Below are 17,424 nucleotides of genomic sequence, written 5' to 3' on the forward strand. Positions count from 1 at the left end.
AAGTGGTCAGGTACAAGTAACAAAGTAAAAGTAAGTAAAAAAAAAAAAAAGAACACCTCAAAACACCTCCAGGATGGCTGATGAACTGCTCAGTACCACTTTGAAAGTTCCCAGGACAGTCTTCATCTAGCTAAAGACTTTAGCAGGTTTTGGTAATATGAATAAATAAACAACTCATTTTGATCTCACTATGGTGAGATCTATGAATGCAGATGAGCCTCTGAAAGGATCTTAAAAGAATTTGAAATCATTCTGTTGGCTGAAAAAATAGTTTACTTTTGGAGAACTTTTCAAACAACTGGCAACACGGCCAAATCTTAGCAGGTTCAAACCCAGAGGGGCCTGTGCTGATGCTTAAGTGCATGCATCTACCATCAGAGAGACTGCACAAATTTTATCTTCATAGGAGGTGGACAGAAAGGAAACCGTTGCATCAGGACAATACTTGAGTCTGATAGGAGACATCTCAACAAAGACGGAGACCTTTAGAAGAACATGCTTTGGACAGATTAATCCAAAGTTTAATTATATGGACGCAGTAATGAGGTACATGTTTGATATACAAGTAAACAAGTTTGATTCAGTCCAATTAAATCCAACAGAATGAAATTCAGTCAAGCCGAGTTTGATTCAGTAACCAGTCTTGAGAGTGTAAATGACAGAAGGTCACTTCATACCAAATTTAAATTCTGAAGTCAAGACCTGAATTCTACTGAAATGTGATTCAAAATATACAAATATTTTCCATTGTTGAAATATCATACAGAGGTGAGGAAAAAGACTTGATGTCAGAGTTGTGTAAATGATTGGAGGAAGTATTACCAGTTGGGACATGCAGTCTCCAGTAGATATCTATTTTATTTTATTTATTTATTTACACAAGTAATGCAGTTAGATCATGTTAATCTATAGTTGTGATTTGAATGTAAATCAGATATTCAGATGTGGATATTTTTTTAATTTTGAATAATATAACTATTGAATGGAGGTGTCCTAATTCTTTCACAAAACAGTAAACAGCTTTTATTTGAAATTTAAAAGAAAAGGTTTGCAAAGTTGGTCATTAATACTCATGAGTGGAAATCCTTGTAAAACCACAAGCTGCCTCGCAATCACACACAATCAGAAGCACATGCCCACACACTGGGTGCCAGGAGGGAGCTGTGGGAGCTGCAGGAGCCTGTGCCACCGCCAAAACACACACTCCAAGAGAGACAAAGACAGACACAGACAAAGAAACACAAACACAGAGGGTAACACAGACAGATAAAAAGAGATAGACAGCCGGCAATTAGAAGGAAACGGCAAACCACAAAGCAAAGCACTAAGCAGACGGGGAGAGAATGAGAAAGCAAACCCTCACCTGACATTCACTCATTGGCTCTTCTTCCTTAGTTTCCACTTTCTTGTCCAGGGTTTCCCCAGCAAGCAGCGACTCCAGCACAGGACCGTCTGGGACCCCTCCCTCCTTCTTTAGAGAAGCCTCATAGTCTGGAGAATGGGACAATTACAATCAGGAAACAGCAGAGATCCCAAGCTCATGTTGACATGCACGGCTGAGCTGACAGTGCTCTAAGGAAACTATATTTGGCTGCTTCATAAGCAACAAGAACTTCAGCTTCTGTACTGCGCAAAAGGCTGAAATAAAACATTTATGTTTGTACCACACGATTCTGTAAAGCTTGTGAGTGAGTTTGTACATTTTCCCTGCAGACATTTTAGTTTTATGTAAACCAAACTTAACAGAATGTAGGAACATAAGCAAAATACCCATGTTAGCATGGCCGCACCTATGAAGATTGGACATTACCCATTTTTCTCTGATGAAGACAGAGGCATTAAGGTGAGTGACCCTGTACAGCCATCAGAAATGATGACATAAAGCCCTTTTACAAATAGCAGGCACTGTACAACTGCACCATTTAAAAAGCAATGAAACAGCAGTGCATAAAAAAAACAAACATATTAAGAAACAGTAAAATGATAAGAATAATGAGTCAACTGAATAGGGAGAAAAAGTCCAGGTGACACATTCAATTTGAAGCAAATGGCTGAGAAGATGAATCTTTTTTGCCATATTTGTGTAAATCTACAAGTTCTATGCTCTAACTTTTTACCCTTAAAATATATTTTTCTGACTCATTTTTATGACCCACTGACATTTATTATGTCCATTCCTGGAACCAGACGCGTCCCAAGCAAGGCAGACAAACATACTTCAACTTGTGCTTCCAGGACGCTGCATCACTTTACATCTCAGCGTTGAAAGATGGATGCTGAATTAGCTGTTGTTACGGGGTGCCGATGAGAAAATCTGCCAAGTTTAGGAGTGCTTCTTTAAGTCCCTATGAAAATAAACTTGACGTTTTAATGTTTTAAGCTTTACATCACCTACGCCATAAAAATTGTTTTAAAAAAAATTGTAATAAATTAAATTTTGATGACTTATCCATCCCTCAGGATAATTTTGTATCCAATGAAACATTTCTCAGATTTGGAATTCCAGGACCTGATTGCACTGTCCAGTCAGAGCACAGCAGACTTTCCATGAAGTCATAGGGGCCTTTGAGTTTCAATCTAAACTTAAATCTACTTAAAATAAAAAGCTATAAAGAAAGAAAGTTAACCCTTTGTATTAATTCACAACTTCTAAAATCCATCCATACACTCCACCACTGGAGCCCTGAAATTTTCTGTTTACATTTCAGATAAATTGCGAAATGTCTGCAAAAAGAAATGAATCCAATGAATTCCCTTGAAATAGAAGGACTCTGCATATGGCAGATGATCCCCCAGAGAATTTACAGTGAGTTGCTGCTTTATGTTTGCTACTTCTGACCTGACACTCCATTCATTCAAAATTAAAACTATAGATAGTTCAAATACATGCAGTGCTGATATGATGAAAGCAGTTATCCTAATTGATAGGTTGGGAGCATCATTTGCATTCAATGTGCAGTAAGAACACAAAAACCTCTATCAGCATAAATCATGCTGTGTCTCCTGTGTGTATTTCCAGGTTAGAGAAGACAAGCCAAATGGAAAGTATGGTAAAGAACAAGTTTAAATGGGGAATTAGGAGAAATCCAGACCTTACACAGCACATATTCTCAAGTTCTTCAATTTCTTCATCCACATTTCTTACTTACCAATCTTAAACTCGATCGGTACGAGTCGCGGATCCTCCAAGATATTTAGCCGTCTCTTTTTGCGCCAGCAGCGAGCAGGATATGTGTACAACTGACCTGGAGCATGGCCTGAAACACAAAGGAGTATACAATTTGTTATTTCAGCCTGTGTCAGTAAACATGGTTAAGCCTAAATTGGAATTATTATTGGTTGTCCATTTGGTACTGCACATGCTTCCAAACCAAAAGAGCTGTTTTTAATATGATGGTTTTTTGTTTTGGAAAATTAAACTAAAATCAAGGTTAGATCAAATAAAAATATCAACCTAAAATAAAATCAGTTAATGAATTCATGTATCAGTGGAACCAAACACCCCAACACACACACACACACACACACACACACACACAAACAAACATACTTGTTCATGGTTTTTACAGTTTTTCTTCCTTCAGGTGATCCTGATGATTGTCTGCTGTGTTGTCTTAGGGGCATTGTGATGTGTACTGTTTCTTTACAGGTGTTACAGTGGGTTTTCTGTTGTTTTTTATTTTTTATTAACTTGTCCAACATCGTAGCAAACAGAATAATCGTCTGGTTGCTGTGTTTATGAGGTTAATGGGTATAAGGCTTCTTTTCTGCCTTCAATCCAAATTGTCACTAGACAACCAACTGCAACACTTTTACAGGAACACTGTAAAAGTTTTTTTACAAAAAAACAGAGCTGACAGTAATCAATAGTTCCTAAATAATAGCCAAACATATCACATTTGTTTCTTCACATACCACATATCACCCCAGACCCACCCCCAGAGGGTGGCAGAGGAGGCCAAGATCAGCAGCTGCCGACCCAGCCACTAACACCCCCCCCCCCCCCCCCCCCCCCCCCCACTCGTCCTTAGGGACAGGAAAGTTTTTTTTTAAAAAACCCAAAAAATCCAAGTTAAACTAAAAGTGACTAACACTCAAAAAACTAATATTTCTGTCAGTTACCAGACACAGCATGCAAGCTAAAAGTGTTAATGCACCACTCATACACACACACCGATGCATGAGTTCATTCTCTTTGGAGTAGATGGTGCCAGCGGCACAACGTTGCCTACAGGGAAGTCTGATTCACTGCCAAAATACACTGATGTTACAAAGAAGGAAAAAGCATTGAGGAAATACCCTTTGGGAAAAGTTAAAAACACAAGGAGGTGTGAAGGGAAGGAGGTCTGAAAAAGGGGTGCCGTAAATGAGGGAGAAAGGAAAGACAAAAAGAGACAAGCAAAAGTCAGTGGAAAGCTGGGAGACAAATGACGGGGGAGATTTTTTCGTAGCACAATACACACACACATACCAACAAATAAAAATACTCCAGAATGCATATCAGCCAGTAACAGTGCCCATATAAACACACACACACCTGGTCCACGGTGGTTCTTCTCCATCCAGATGTAACAGTTGCTCTGGGCCACACCGGTCTGGGAATCCAGGAAGGGGAGACGCATGGAGCGTTCTGCACACAGACGGGCATTGTAGCTGCGACAGTGTTCAATGGCCTCCTTATAAAACTCCTCACCAAGACTGAGAGCAAACAAAGAGAAGTGGAGAATGAAGGAGGGAACAACAGTGAAGGACCAGGTGAAAACAAAGTCCAGCATCAGCAGAGAAACCCAAAAAGATGATGTGTGTGAGAGTCCATGGTGGTAGGACTTTAAATGCACTTTCATGGACAGGAGTAGAGATCATTTTTATGTGTATGTGCAAGCTTCATGCTGCACTTACATGGCTGCATGTGTCTGGGTCAAGAGGGCTAGTGTGTGCACAGTCATGGGTAGTTACACTGTGTCTGTGTATATGCGTGTAGACGTGCCGTGGAGATGCACAGTCCTATTAACCCTGGTCACAGCAGAAGAGCTGGCAGCTGTGCACAGAAACCACATGCTCACTTGCACACGCTGTAGTTATAGAATTTTTCACACATTCCTTTACTTTAAAAACAATATACACACTGTTTTTTCTCACCAAGGCAAGTGCAAGTTTGATTAACATTCAGCGTAATATTCCTCTCTTTCTGTTACCCCCACCACCCCTGAACTCATCCCCCCCCTACCTGTTCTTGATGACTGCACCTCCAGATTGCCTGCAGGGGGAAGAAGAAGGGAAAAAAATCAACAGATGTGTGGTGAGTCACTCCTTCACCCCACCCTGTTTCCTCCACAGCTTATTTGGCTTCTCATTCTTTTACACTTTCTAGCTGCTTCACTTTTTCTTTTTTTTCCCCCTGAAACATCTCCTTCAATGTTCAACTTTCACACTCCCCCTCGCTGTGTTTCTTTTCTCTCTTTTGTTCAAATTTTCCTCCCTCTACCTCATGCTTTTCTCTCTCCTGTTAATCACTCCTCTCTAGTGTCTTCCTGCTGAGCACAGACATCAAGGTCACTCGACTATACAGACAGTAGATACAGGATACACAAAACTAAACACACACACATATATTGAGCTACAGTGCAGGGGCCAATAGCAGCCTTGCAAAAATAGTGCACAGCAGCTGATAGCCGTGATTTGTTGCATTTTTCTTCTTCATTTCTTACTGTGTACCCATGAAAAATAAGACTGCAAGAAAACGTTGCACGTCTCTCATTCTAATAGTAAAAGAGTGTTTCAGCATTTTCCATTGCCCTCACATATAAATTTAAATTTAAATTTTGCATGCTTCCATAAATATGTGAAGCACGTCTGAAGCAAATTTTTTAACGTGTCACCAGATGCAGGCAAAATTGTCTGAGTTCTGGATGTAGAAGGTGTGTGGATTCCAAGAAATAAAAACCACAAAGAAGAAACAAAACAAGTCACTTTAGCAATTTTTTCTTCAAGAGTACGAGAGATGTCTTTAAATATTCTTTTCACAGCGTGTTGTAAGCACCCTTTCATGTCATGATTTATCTTCTGAGACAGAAACAGCTGATCAGCCCTATTAGATAAACAGAACTTTTATAAAAAAAAATGTTTTCATATATATTATTAAGTTCAGCAGCTCTTTGTCTAAAAAGGCATAAAACCATCAGAGGCAAGAGAAAAAGTTGACCCATGAGAATTATTCCAATGTTTTTCACAAATTTCTCATGTGACACCTCAAAAAGCCAATATAACAAGTATTTTTATTTGTTTGTTTATTTCTGAACTGTGGGAATGCGTGCAGGACACCCAGGTACACTATCTCATATGAAACATGCAAATTAGCCGCTGTTTGATAAAATCTAACTGGCAGTTTGACCTTTGACAGTTCAGCAAAGGGAATCTGATAGTGATGCCAGATGTTTGTTTGCACACAACACACACAGAAACTACCAAGAAATTTAAAGAGATTTGGATCATTTTCTTTAAAACGTCCGAACAGGCCTTGGTAGAGGATCAGCTGCACTTGTCCTTCAGCAACTAAAATAAAAACCACTTAGTCCATGCTTTCTAGAGTGGCTCATAGAGCTATGAATTTAGGATAATGGACCTATATCATCAGGGTTACATTTATTAAAACATAGTTAGGGTTATTCTGATCCTTTGAGAAAGCTGCCTCAATCTGCCCTAGGACTGTCTCTGTTAGGGGTCACCTCATTTTCTTATTCTGTCCCATCTGAAACACTAAACTAAAACAGCCACTTAACCCTTTGGTGTGCTCCATTTAAATTTGGAAGTCTGAATTTCCCAGTTTCCTATTGGAAAATTCAGCTAGAACACCCTCTATTGTTAAATTTCCAACTCAAAATGTGAGAGAAACTTCATCAGGTCCATGCTCAAAACCAATATGGCCACCCAGAACTTAAAAAGTGGTGATTACTGCATTCAAAAACAGTTTGATTACACTGCTTTCAATTTGTGTCTCTAAAATAATTGGCCACAAAATTTTGTTCAATTTCTTTTTGTTAACATTGTGTTTATGCAGGACATACTAGCATACTACCCTGTAGTTAACTTGTTCTAGCTAGTAGCAGCTAGCTAGGTCAGGTCATTTGCAACTGGAACATGGTCAGACATTATTCCCAGCTCAGAGCTTTAACTTATAATGTAACTTAAACGTAATGTTTGTCTCTTAAGCGCACATAGATTGTTTTGGGACACAATTGCAGGTTTTCTTATAGGATAGAGAGTCCTTTATTCCTGATGAAGGCAACAGGGTAATAACTTCTGCTAGGGTTTAAACATTGTCAACGTGACAAATAATATGATGTTTCAAAAATTAGGTCCACGCTATTGTGATAATGACTAATTGAAATTTGTTTCTGTATTGCAAAGAACAAATAAAGTGTACACCAATGGATTCGTCTTGATTAAGAAACAAAGAATTTAGAGTTTGCCCTGAAACATTAACAATGAGGCTATCTTCCCTTAAATCTAATCAGTTCTTTCTTAACCCAAAGTCTGTTTCTGCCAAATTCACAGAAATGCATTAAATATTTTTTTTAGATACCCACTAAATAACAGATAAAGAGCAAACTTGCAGGCCTAAAAACATCACTAGAGTTAATTATTGCAGTCTGTGCCACACAACAGAGGTACAAACAGAGCATATAATCACAATCAGCGCCGGATAAAAGCTGAATTAGGTTTAAAAAGATGGGACTTCTTTCACACGGAGAAAAATTCTGAAAATGTCAAGTAGAATCAGTAGTCCTGAGTGGAAACAAGGGCAATTTCAGATCCACCATCAAATCCAGTGGATATTAGTGAGGTCTGGCAGCTTGTGCGTGGCATCATCAAAACCTCCTAAACCAGTTTTGCAAGCTCACGGGTTATCACTAGACTGGTAACACTTAGAGGATGTGATAGGCGCCAATATATTGCACTCGTGTAATTTAGACTGAGGAGCTCGTCCTTTTCTGAAAAGAATATATTTCTTTGCAGCTCAGTGCTTACAGTTGGACACACACATGACCACTGAAGTATTTCACACAATGCTGGAGATGATTCACCTGAACTTTGGCACCATAAAGTCTAAAATTGAAATTGTTTGGCAGAAGCTTATCAAAAAAAGAGAGAAATCCACTGTTCAGGAGCAAATATAGAGTGTCTGCTGTTTGTATATGAATAGTCATGAAGAGGGAGAATAAAAAAATCACACAGAGAAATGCTCAAACAGTCACATACACTCAAGAGACACAGACTCAGAAAAGCGTACATGCTGTGTTCTGAAATATTAACAGAAACCTGGTGGATAAAAGGCGGGGATCAAGGCTACACCACTGACCAAATGGAAATACCAGATAGAGCATGAGTGGATAAATAAAGAAAATATTCTAAATATAAAACGGATCACCACAGAGCATCTTCATACTCCTCCTCCCTCAAACCCCCCTCTCTCTTTCTCAATCCTCAGTCACCTCCATCCCTTTTTTCTCTGCTGCCTTCAGAGGTACCGGAATAAGTCCCCACCCCCCATCAGCCTTCGATAATAAGTTGACAGCTGTAGAAAATGGCGTCTTTCAATTTGGGTGCCTCCAGTCTCATTATATTTTGATAGGAAAGCTGCATGACTGTTTGCAGGCTAAGAGTGGACTCTGTGAGGGAGATGTCCAATCAGGAAAATAAACAAAGTTGGGAGAAGATGCTTGAGGGAGGAGAAGAGGGTGAGCGAGAGACAGAGGAGAGATTTTGAGACAGAAGAAAGTGACATCCACAGAGAGAAAGGCAGAAAATACAGGTAGACAGGGAGAGAAATGAGCAGTGGGGGTATTAAGTTCTCCAGTAACAGAGCAGGACGACCTGCAATTTCGGATGTGGCTGACAGAGGACATGGGCCACAGACACGTTTATGAAACCTCTAATTTAACAAATCGCCACGAGAGTTTGCCAGCTTTTAGATTTGATTCAAAAATCATACTGAGTGGGTGGCAACAGCTGAGAGAACAATCAGCACACATTCCCTCAAATGCAATCTCTCATTTTGCTGGCCAGCTTTCTAAGCAGAATTAACCTCAATTGCAAAGGCACAACGCTATTCTTAGCAGAGCAAGGGGCATCCTGATGTTTGATAAAGCTGCAGGTGCAACACAATAACCACGGACAGAGAGGGCTCTACATATGTGAAGTTGTAGCCAGGAGAATGTTAGCTTGGATTGCCACAAGCAAAGTGAAAGCCACTTTTCAAAATAATGTAGGACAGCCAAAGAAGAAGAAACTTAGCTAGCAATGACACAAATGTTTACAGGGGATATAGACATCGAAACTCACAGCTGCAAATCTCTGGCCTGTGGCCACTGTGGTCCTGCAGGCCGAGCAGTGGCTAAAAACACAGACCACAGGGAGATGCACTGACAAGCCAAACTGCCTATCATCAAACCACACAGCCGATGAGGGAAAGCAGAATGGATTCTAACATACACACATAGCCGGCCTATCCCTCGGTCAGCACAGAAACCCCTTTTTTCTATTTCCAATCATTTACATGGATTAAAATTTTTACTTTTTTTAGTTCTATGTTGGATTTTATCTTATGGATACAGATAAACTCACAAGCACGGAGGGAAATACAGCAGCTTAAGCTGTGAGCTGGCAAAGTGCCACCTTTCCAACAAACTGGAGCTGACTACCAAAACTGTCCAGGCAGACATGACATACATGACAATTATGTGGATCTGCACTGTGCAAGGGCACAAAAACACAAAGGACACCTGTATGCACTCAGGCATAAATGTGTGCCTTAAATACAGATTTGGGAAGTGTATAGGCAAAGAAGATGTGCAGCATTTTGCATGCTGACAGAAAACACATGCACAGTATATACAATAGTTTGAACCTTTAAGTACATGCACAAATGCCAACTCAAAATTAGATACGTAAAGAGTATGAGTGCCTGGAGCATGCAGACTGTCTGTTTGTGTGTATATGGGTGCATGAATCCTAAGCCCACACTGAGCTGTCTGTCTCAGCCTCCACTAAGCAAACAGCAGGGAGGGAGAGACCTCCATGAAAACACCAAAACGAACTGGTATCATTGGGAACACATGCACAAATAAACACTCTTGTGCAGCCGACAGGCAGCAGATACAGGGCCATCCTAGGAAGCCCAGCACCCCCTCTGGTTCACCCTGTGGAAGCCATTGTCTGAATCTCTGGGTGATCCCTCAAGTCCCATACAACAGAGGCAGTCCACTTCAGTACAGACTGAGTCTCAATCCGCTGCACCCACACTCAAAACACACACACACATGCTGCCGGCAGCAGTCCCTGACTGTGGCACAATTAACCATACCAATTAGCTGGTTCCCTGACCAATAGGGATACAGAGGGCTCCCCCTAGAGGCGAAATCACTTATTTGGAAAAGCCAAAGAGAAATTGGAGGGAATTATAAAAATGAGTCCTCAGTTACAATAAATGTCCAAGCCAACAAAGAATTTCATTTCAGTGGTTTGCAACTGAGGGGATGAGGTAATTAAACTGGAAGGAAACGAAGTTGTTTGCATGTAAATGGTTTTTATAAGTGCTGAGGGCAGATTGTGTTTTGTACTGTAGATTTGTTAGCAACACTATGGCTGGTAGCTGTGTGTGAATGCATGTTTAGGGGTTAGCTGTAAGGCCGTAAAAATGCTTATAGCTTCATGCTTAAGTAGGTGCAATGAGTCCATACACCTGTCTTGTCCACTGCTGTCCATCTGTGCAGTTATACACATAAATACACACAACATGTTGACCCATAAGGAGCTATATGTGTGAGTGCAGAGAGGAGAACTGATATCAAGCATCCTACTACTGTTCTGTTCCTCCCTTCCCCCCACCACGGCCTTTCCATGGCTGAACTCAACAGATTAAACTATGCAATATCACCCTTACCAAGTCACCCCTCCTCCACCTCCCTCCCCACCCCCAATTCAATTTCTTCTCCACTCTCCTTCTCGCTCAGTCAAATGATTTCTCTTTTTTCTCTCTTCTTCCAGTCTCTGTGAGTGTGTATGTTTGTGTGTGGCACACAACACACACACACACAGACATTTTGCTCTTCCTCTGATGTGTGAGGCTGCAGTGGTTGGACACAATCTGGTGCATATACATGGACAGAGATGTTAACACACACAGTTCTACAGTAAAACGGGTAAAATGTTAATACACACATCAGAACATGCTCACTATTGCAGTCTAGCTCCTGTGTGAGTTTGTGTTTGCAAATGTCTGTGACAGTGCACGTCAGTCAGAAAAACACCAAGAGGCCACACACTCAGTTTGACAGTGACAGACAAACAGATAGAGGGAAAGACAGGAGTGTGTGTGTGTGTGTCTCGTGCAAGAACCAACGTCTGCCACAATACCAGCTGGAAAATGTCAGTTTCCTCCAATCTCTGTCACAACACCGGGTCTGTCCACATGTGTTCAAACGGGTGTGTTTGCAGATTTGAACATGACGAGGGATGTGGCAGGAGAGGGAAGGTGTGGAAAGCAGACATATGCAGAGCCGTACAACAGATCATGTCGTTTCTGTCAGGGCTTTGTGTTGCCTGCTATGTGAGATTTTAATGAAGAGTTGCATGTTGTTCCCTGTATGTGTCTGTCTCCCTCATTGCCCACTGGGTGTGGTTATCTGAGAGTCATGTAGGTCTTTTTCAGCATGTGCAGCCTGTTTGCTTGTATTTGTTATTTATTTGTGCATGCATTCTGTGTATTTGTGTTATGTGTGTGCATATATAGCTAGTCTAAGTGTGTGGGTGTATACAGCCCATGGCTGGCTGCAGTGTGTATGGAGGGCAGTACATCAGGGTAAGGCAATCTGCCTCTGAACAGCTCCTTCAGGTGAGATTTATCACCACTGCACTTGGCCTCTTATTATGGCGATGGATTCCCTACCTCTGAATCTTTGTGTGCACATGTGAGTGCACGTGTGGTAGTGCTGTGAGGGTGTGTATTTTGTGCACTGACTCAACCTCTCTGCCCAAGTCTGCATCCTTATTAAAGTGCTGCAGAGGGAAGCAGCCATAGTTTTTTTTTTTGTTTGTTTTTTGTTTTTTTGACTCCACCCTTGACAACTCCTGATAGGAACCCAGCATACATGCACTGGGAATAATATAAATGGGGGATGACAAGAGAGAGGGAATAATGTGCAGAGAAGAGAAGAGAAGAGAAGAGAAGAGAAGAGAAGAGAAGAGAAGAGAAGAGAAGAGAAAAGAAGAGAAGAGAAGAGAAGAGAAGAGAAGAGAAGAGAAGAGAAGAGAAGAGAAGAGAACACCTATTTGAACTTGAAGTTGCATCTAAACAAAACTACAAATTCCACGCAAGGTCCCCAAGCAGTGGAGCTGACTGACAGTCAGTTAGGTAGCACTGGAGAAATAGGTCATAGAGCTAAAAATACTTATCTATGCTTCCCTCTTTCTCCTACTCTCAGTCTCTCTCTATCCTGCCTTCTTACAAAAGACAAATAAAACAGACAGAAAGTCTAAATAAGAGGATGATGAAAGAAATAACTTGGAAAAAGTAACATGCTTAAAAACATCAGACCTCAGGCTTGCTCCCGTAAAAGTACAGAAAAAAATCTTAGAGTAAGAGTGGTAACGAGTGAGTGCAACAGTGTGTGTGTGTGTGTGCTTGTGCTTTACTTTACAGTCTATGCATTCATGTCTGCGTCCATGTGTGTGTGTGTGTGGCTGCATAGACACATGTGAGTGAGAGAATGAAAGGGTTGAGATGGAAAGAGAAAGAAAGATCTAGAAATGGATGCTCAGGCTGTGGCTCCAGCCGTCACGGGGGGCTGTTTGCACACAGAGCCGGTTATTACATGGAACTCATTTAGCTCGGCTCAGTCAGGCAGGGCAGAAATAATATTATATAGGCCCTGCCACAACTGCCTCCAACACCACAGCACACGCTTATCTGCATCTCCTCCTCTAACCAGCACAGAGAAGTAATATCCCTGAAAAAATATGTGACATCCACTGCAATTTGGGCTAATTCGGCCTCCTGTGCCTTGTACGTGATAGATATGAAGTCCAATCAATCCATTTCACTGCATCTTGTTCTCAACATATTTGCATATTTTGCAATCAGATTTTCTCTTTTCCTAATTAAATATTAACATTTAGAGGCTGTGTATTTGTATTGCATAGATTGTATTTGTGGCTTTCCAATGTGCAACAGTAATTCACTTGGAAATAGTGGAATATAAAGTCATTCTGTGAGTAGATTGTGCAAATCTACTGTAAATCCCTTTGAAGGAACCCTTAAGAAGAAGCTATCTAAAAAGATTTAAAGGGATCTGATTAAATTTAGGGGAAGTTCCCATCACTACTCCTGCTGAATATCAAAATAGTAACATGACATTGATTCACTATAGAGAGAAGTGTGGTGGAGGTGGAAGGGTGAGAGGGCTTCCATGGTGTGAGGCCAAAAAGACGAGATGGTAAAACAGAAGCAACGCAGACAGGAAATGGCTGAACAGGGCAAAACAAGCGACTGATGGAGAACGGGATGAAGAAAGGAAAGAGCCAAAGATGAAGAAGGGGCAGCAGAGGTGGCGGGGGAAGGACAGGGACATGGAGAGGAAAAAGGATAGAAAGAGAGATTAAATGATTCTCTAATCCAGCGGCGAGATAGACAGGCTGGTAGGGAAATGCACAGTAGACTGGAGCTGGCTGCTCTCCTCCACTGATTTGCCTCTGCGCACGCATGAAGCTTCCACTGTACTTCCACGCACGTCAGCTGCCCATCATGCTGCATTGTACGCTGTAAGGCCTGCTCACGCTTGGCTGGATGCTGGACATCTATTAGATTTAACATACACTGATTTAATTGTAAATTATTGCTGAGATTCAGCAAGCTTTAAAGACATTTGAGGACACAACAGGCATTGTCTCTGCTTCCGGCACACAGCCAGCCACCCTATTAGGCCTGACTTTGAACCAAATTTTGCTGGTTGTTTGGCCCATTTTGCAGAAGAGGGCTCTAATTTATGAGCTAGTTTGTTTGTAGACATGCTAATGACAAAGGCTTGTTTAAAAGCCAATTTTATTGTGGTAACTGGAACATGCTTAAAGCAGTACTGCATAATGATGCCATTTATACAGTTGGTGAGATGTTAAAATCAGTTTTGATTGTCATTGCCTTGTATAATAAATACATTCAGCTTTATATTTTCACAGATGCTATACTGAAACAGCGATCCAACATTCCTGCAGAGCTGATCCCAGCTGACAGTTTGGCTGCTATGCTATGTGCCTCTTTTTTGTACTCCTTTGTCTAACTTAAGGCACTTAAAAATCAATACAAGACCCCCCCATTTAAAATTGAGCTGTAGTTCATTAGCCACTGGCCCTGAGCCTGGGATTTCCTCAGCACTCCATGTTCACTCCCCCCTACCCATCCTATTCTTTCACAGCACAACCTTCCTCTCTGTCCTGGTATATACTCCATGCAAATCAGTCAATTTAATCCCCTGACTTGGTTTCACTGAGGGCCTCTGGGAGCAATCTGGCCACACTTTTGCTTTGCTTGGATGAGCATGCTACACGAAAAAAAGGGGGGAGTAGAGGAGGAGAAAGCGCTCCTCTCAAAGGTTCCACAGTTTCCTATTCACAATGCCCACCTCTCCCCACATCATGATGCAACATTTCCATATATCTGCTCATTTATAAGATATAATCTGAAATGATTTACCTAACATTTCGTTTTTTACCGTCATTAAGCTCTGTGTTGAAATACAGAAGCATTTAACCAAAGCATGAAATGCCATCACAGCCAATCAGAGCAGTTGCCCAATCAGCACCATGGCAATCCGGCTTCCTCTCTGTGAAGTGCTCTTCAAAGCAGTCACGTTCAGGCCAGTCGTTTATGGGATTGTACGAGATGTCGTCTGTGTCTGTACCTCAGAGAAACCCACAGACAGACAGACAGACAGACAGTGTACGTGTGGGCTCAGGTAATCCGCCGTGCGCCTGTGCCATCGCACACTGGTCTCGAGACTTTTCTTTGTTTCAAAACTGTTAAAAGCTGGAGCGCTTGTGTGCTCAGGCGCGTCACGGTGGGTTTATATAGGTGCTATTGTGGGTTATTTTGGCTGGATTAGTGTAAGTACCCGCTGACAGACGCACATCAGCCACCTTTTTGGCCGGGAGCCCAGGCGGGCAGCAGCCAGCGTCTCTGCATTCCGCTGAATGCAGCCTCAGAAAAAAGACCCTCCTTCCCCCAAAAAACAGAATAGAGCGTATCATTTATGAGAAAACTTCATATGGAATCCGCCCCTTTTAAAAATCTCTTGATGTAAATAAACGTTTCACTGCCATGTATATGTTGGTGTAAAGCTTAGGGATGTAATTTGGATGCAAGTATTATGAAGCGCGTAAGATGACCAGCTCCGATCAGCTTATCCATCTCCGAGGGGTCCGGTAGGTAACACTGCAGCCGAAAACCTCTGGCTTTCTCATTTATCACCCTTCTTTCAAAAAAAATAAAAAAAAAAACGTGCTCACAGGTAGTCTACCATAAACCCGTCTAAGCTCCGGTCAACCCGGCACCCCAAGCCTGGCTTTGACCGTGGTCTTGGCTGGCTACAGTGACAAGGGACATACCGGGTCACCCAAATCTACCTCCAGCATTCCTCCATATCCCTGCACACACGCTGTAGGCTCAGGCAAAGGATTTTTATTTATGAATCGCATCGGAGCTCACAATAACATTGCTCATTCTAGAAAAACCCTAAAACCTCCTGCTTAAATGTAACTTTTCATTTGTGCTGATTCGCGTCCGCTGACATTATTACACTGTCTGCTGTATGCACTGCATGTAGAGACGTGTTGATGATCATGCTGAGAATTTAAGCCGCTGAAATTGCACTGACAGCATGCACAAATACTAAAAAAGAGTCAAGCGCTGAGGAAACGAGTTGTACTTACGATTTCAAGGGGTTCTGTACCGCTGTAGCCATTTTGATATAGTATGATAGAATGCAACACTGCAGAGCCCGGTATTGTACATGTAATGTAGCAGCTATTTCAATTTCATTCATTCTCTGGGGCTGCGGCTGGAGCGGGCAGCCAATGGGAGGCGGGAGCGCTCCCTGACAGCTTTGGGGAAGTGTAGTTTTTTATGCATGTCAACATGAAACACATGGGGGCAGACTGTACTACAAGTACCATCGGGGATAGCGGTTTCTGTGGACCACAGGCCCGCCTTGGAATTGTAAGGGCAAAGCTACTAACCCCCCCCCCAACTCCAACTCCACCCCCACCATCACATTCGGGTTTACAAAAAAAAAAAAAGAAAGAAATAAAGAAAAAATGTCTACAGTAATGTGTTTTCACATGTGTATTGGAGCAAATATGATGCTATGTAGGCTATTCATAACATGAAAACACTAATTAATCCCAATTAATGGTCTCTGACTCTGCCAAGGAGTAGGCTGGTTACAAGTTAATATAGCACTTTGAGGGGGGGTATAGACTATAGGATTATGCATTCTATATGTCTACATAATCTTCAGTGGTGGCATGTGGACCCATGTTTAATCATATATTTTCTATGTCATGCCCTGCTCTGACCAACTTTAATTATTAATTAATCTGGGATGATGGTTTGGGAGGAGGCCTATAATTGATTCTTTCAGACATTTGTCTCTCATGCTTACCACTCCATCCTTTGTTACATGCTTTCTCCACTGGTTTACTTGTCTGTTGCTGAACCTAACCCACACAAAATACTTTCATTTTACGTGGGCTGCAGACAATGTGTTACAGGCTGCACCCAAAGATTTTTTTTTTCCAGTGGGGTCTTTGAACTGGACTCAGCTTTAATTATACAGGTTGCAAGGAAGGAAGGAAGGAAGGAAGGAAGGAAGGAAGGAAGGAAGGAAGGATGGAAGCATGAAGGGAGAAAAGTAGAATAGAGCTTAGCATGGAGAGTTAAAGGAGTGATGCTGGAATTTCTGTCTCCATGTCATGTTAGCAGCAGTGGCGCCGCTCTGAAGCCATTCAGTGACATGTGATATTTATAGATCTGTGCTAACAAATATTTAATGAACATTAGCCAGCAGCTCTAATATGGCAGCACTGCTCCAATAAAACACCCTCTGACAGCTAAACTGAAATTTAGATTTTTGCATGTATTGCTGTAATTATAAATTACTTTTTAATAATATGCATAATTAATTGTTCAACGTTGTAGGGGAATTATATACACTCTGTACTTAATTTCTATTAATAATTCATTTAAAAAATAGAGTAAAGACTGTTCATGGGTGTGCATATATTTAATTTTATGCTTTCATCTTCCTTGATTGCAGAAGTTTCATGAATGGCGAGGTTGCTTGTTATACCTCATTTTAACCACACGGTGGTGCT

General features: G+C 41.4%; 1 protein-coding gene across 4 annotated transcripts in view; it reads right to left on the reverse strand.

Annotated features, from left to right (window-relative positions):
• dpf1 (D4, zinc and double PHD fingers family 1) overlaps positions 1-16,094 on the reverse strand; it is a 45,811-nt gene extending 29,717 nt beyond the window's left edge. For 2 of the 4 annotated variants that reach the window (XR_006011675.1, XM_041995766.1), the window contains exons 1-5: positions 15,982-16,057; positions 5,228-5,257; positions 4,538-4,698; positions 3,150-3,257; positions 1,364-1,491 (exon numbers count right to left, since the gene is read on the reverse strand). Coding sequence is in view for 3 of the 4 variants with exons in the window: in XM_041995766.1 (XP_041851700.1) it covers positions 1,364-1,491; positions 3,150-3,257; positions 4,538-4,698; positions 5,228-5,257; positions 15,982-16,013 (459 nt within the window). In the remaining variant the exon portion in view is untranslated. Of the gene's footprint in view, positions 1-1,363; positions 1,492-3,149; positions 3,258-4,537; positions 4,699-5,227; positions 5,258-15,981 lie in introns of all 4 variants that reach the window. The other 2 variants (XM_041995765.1, XM_041995767.1) reach the window with 2 other exon arrangements.
• Positions 16,095-17,424: the final 1,330 nt, after the last annotated feature.

Source organism: Melanotaenia boesemani, chromosome 9 (genome assembly GCF_017639745.1).
Source record: "Melanotaenia boesemani isolate fMelBoe1 chromosome 9, fMelBoe1.pri, whole genome shotgun sequence".
NCBI lineage: Eukaryota > Metazoa > Chordata > Actinopteri > Atheriniformes > Melanotaeniidae > Melanotaenia > Melanotaenia boesemani.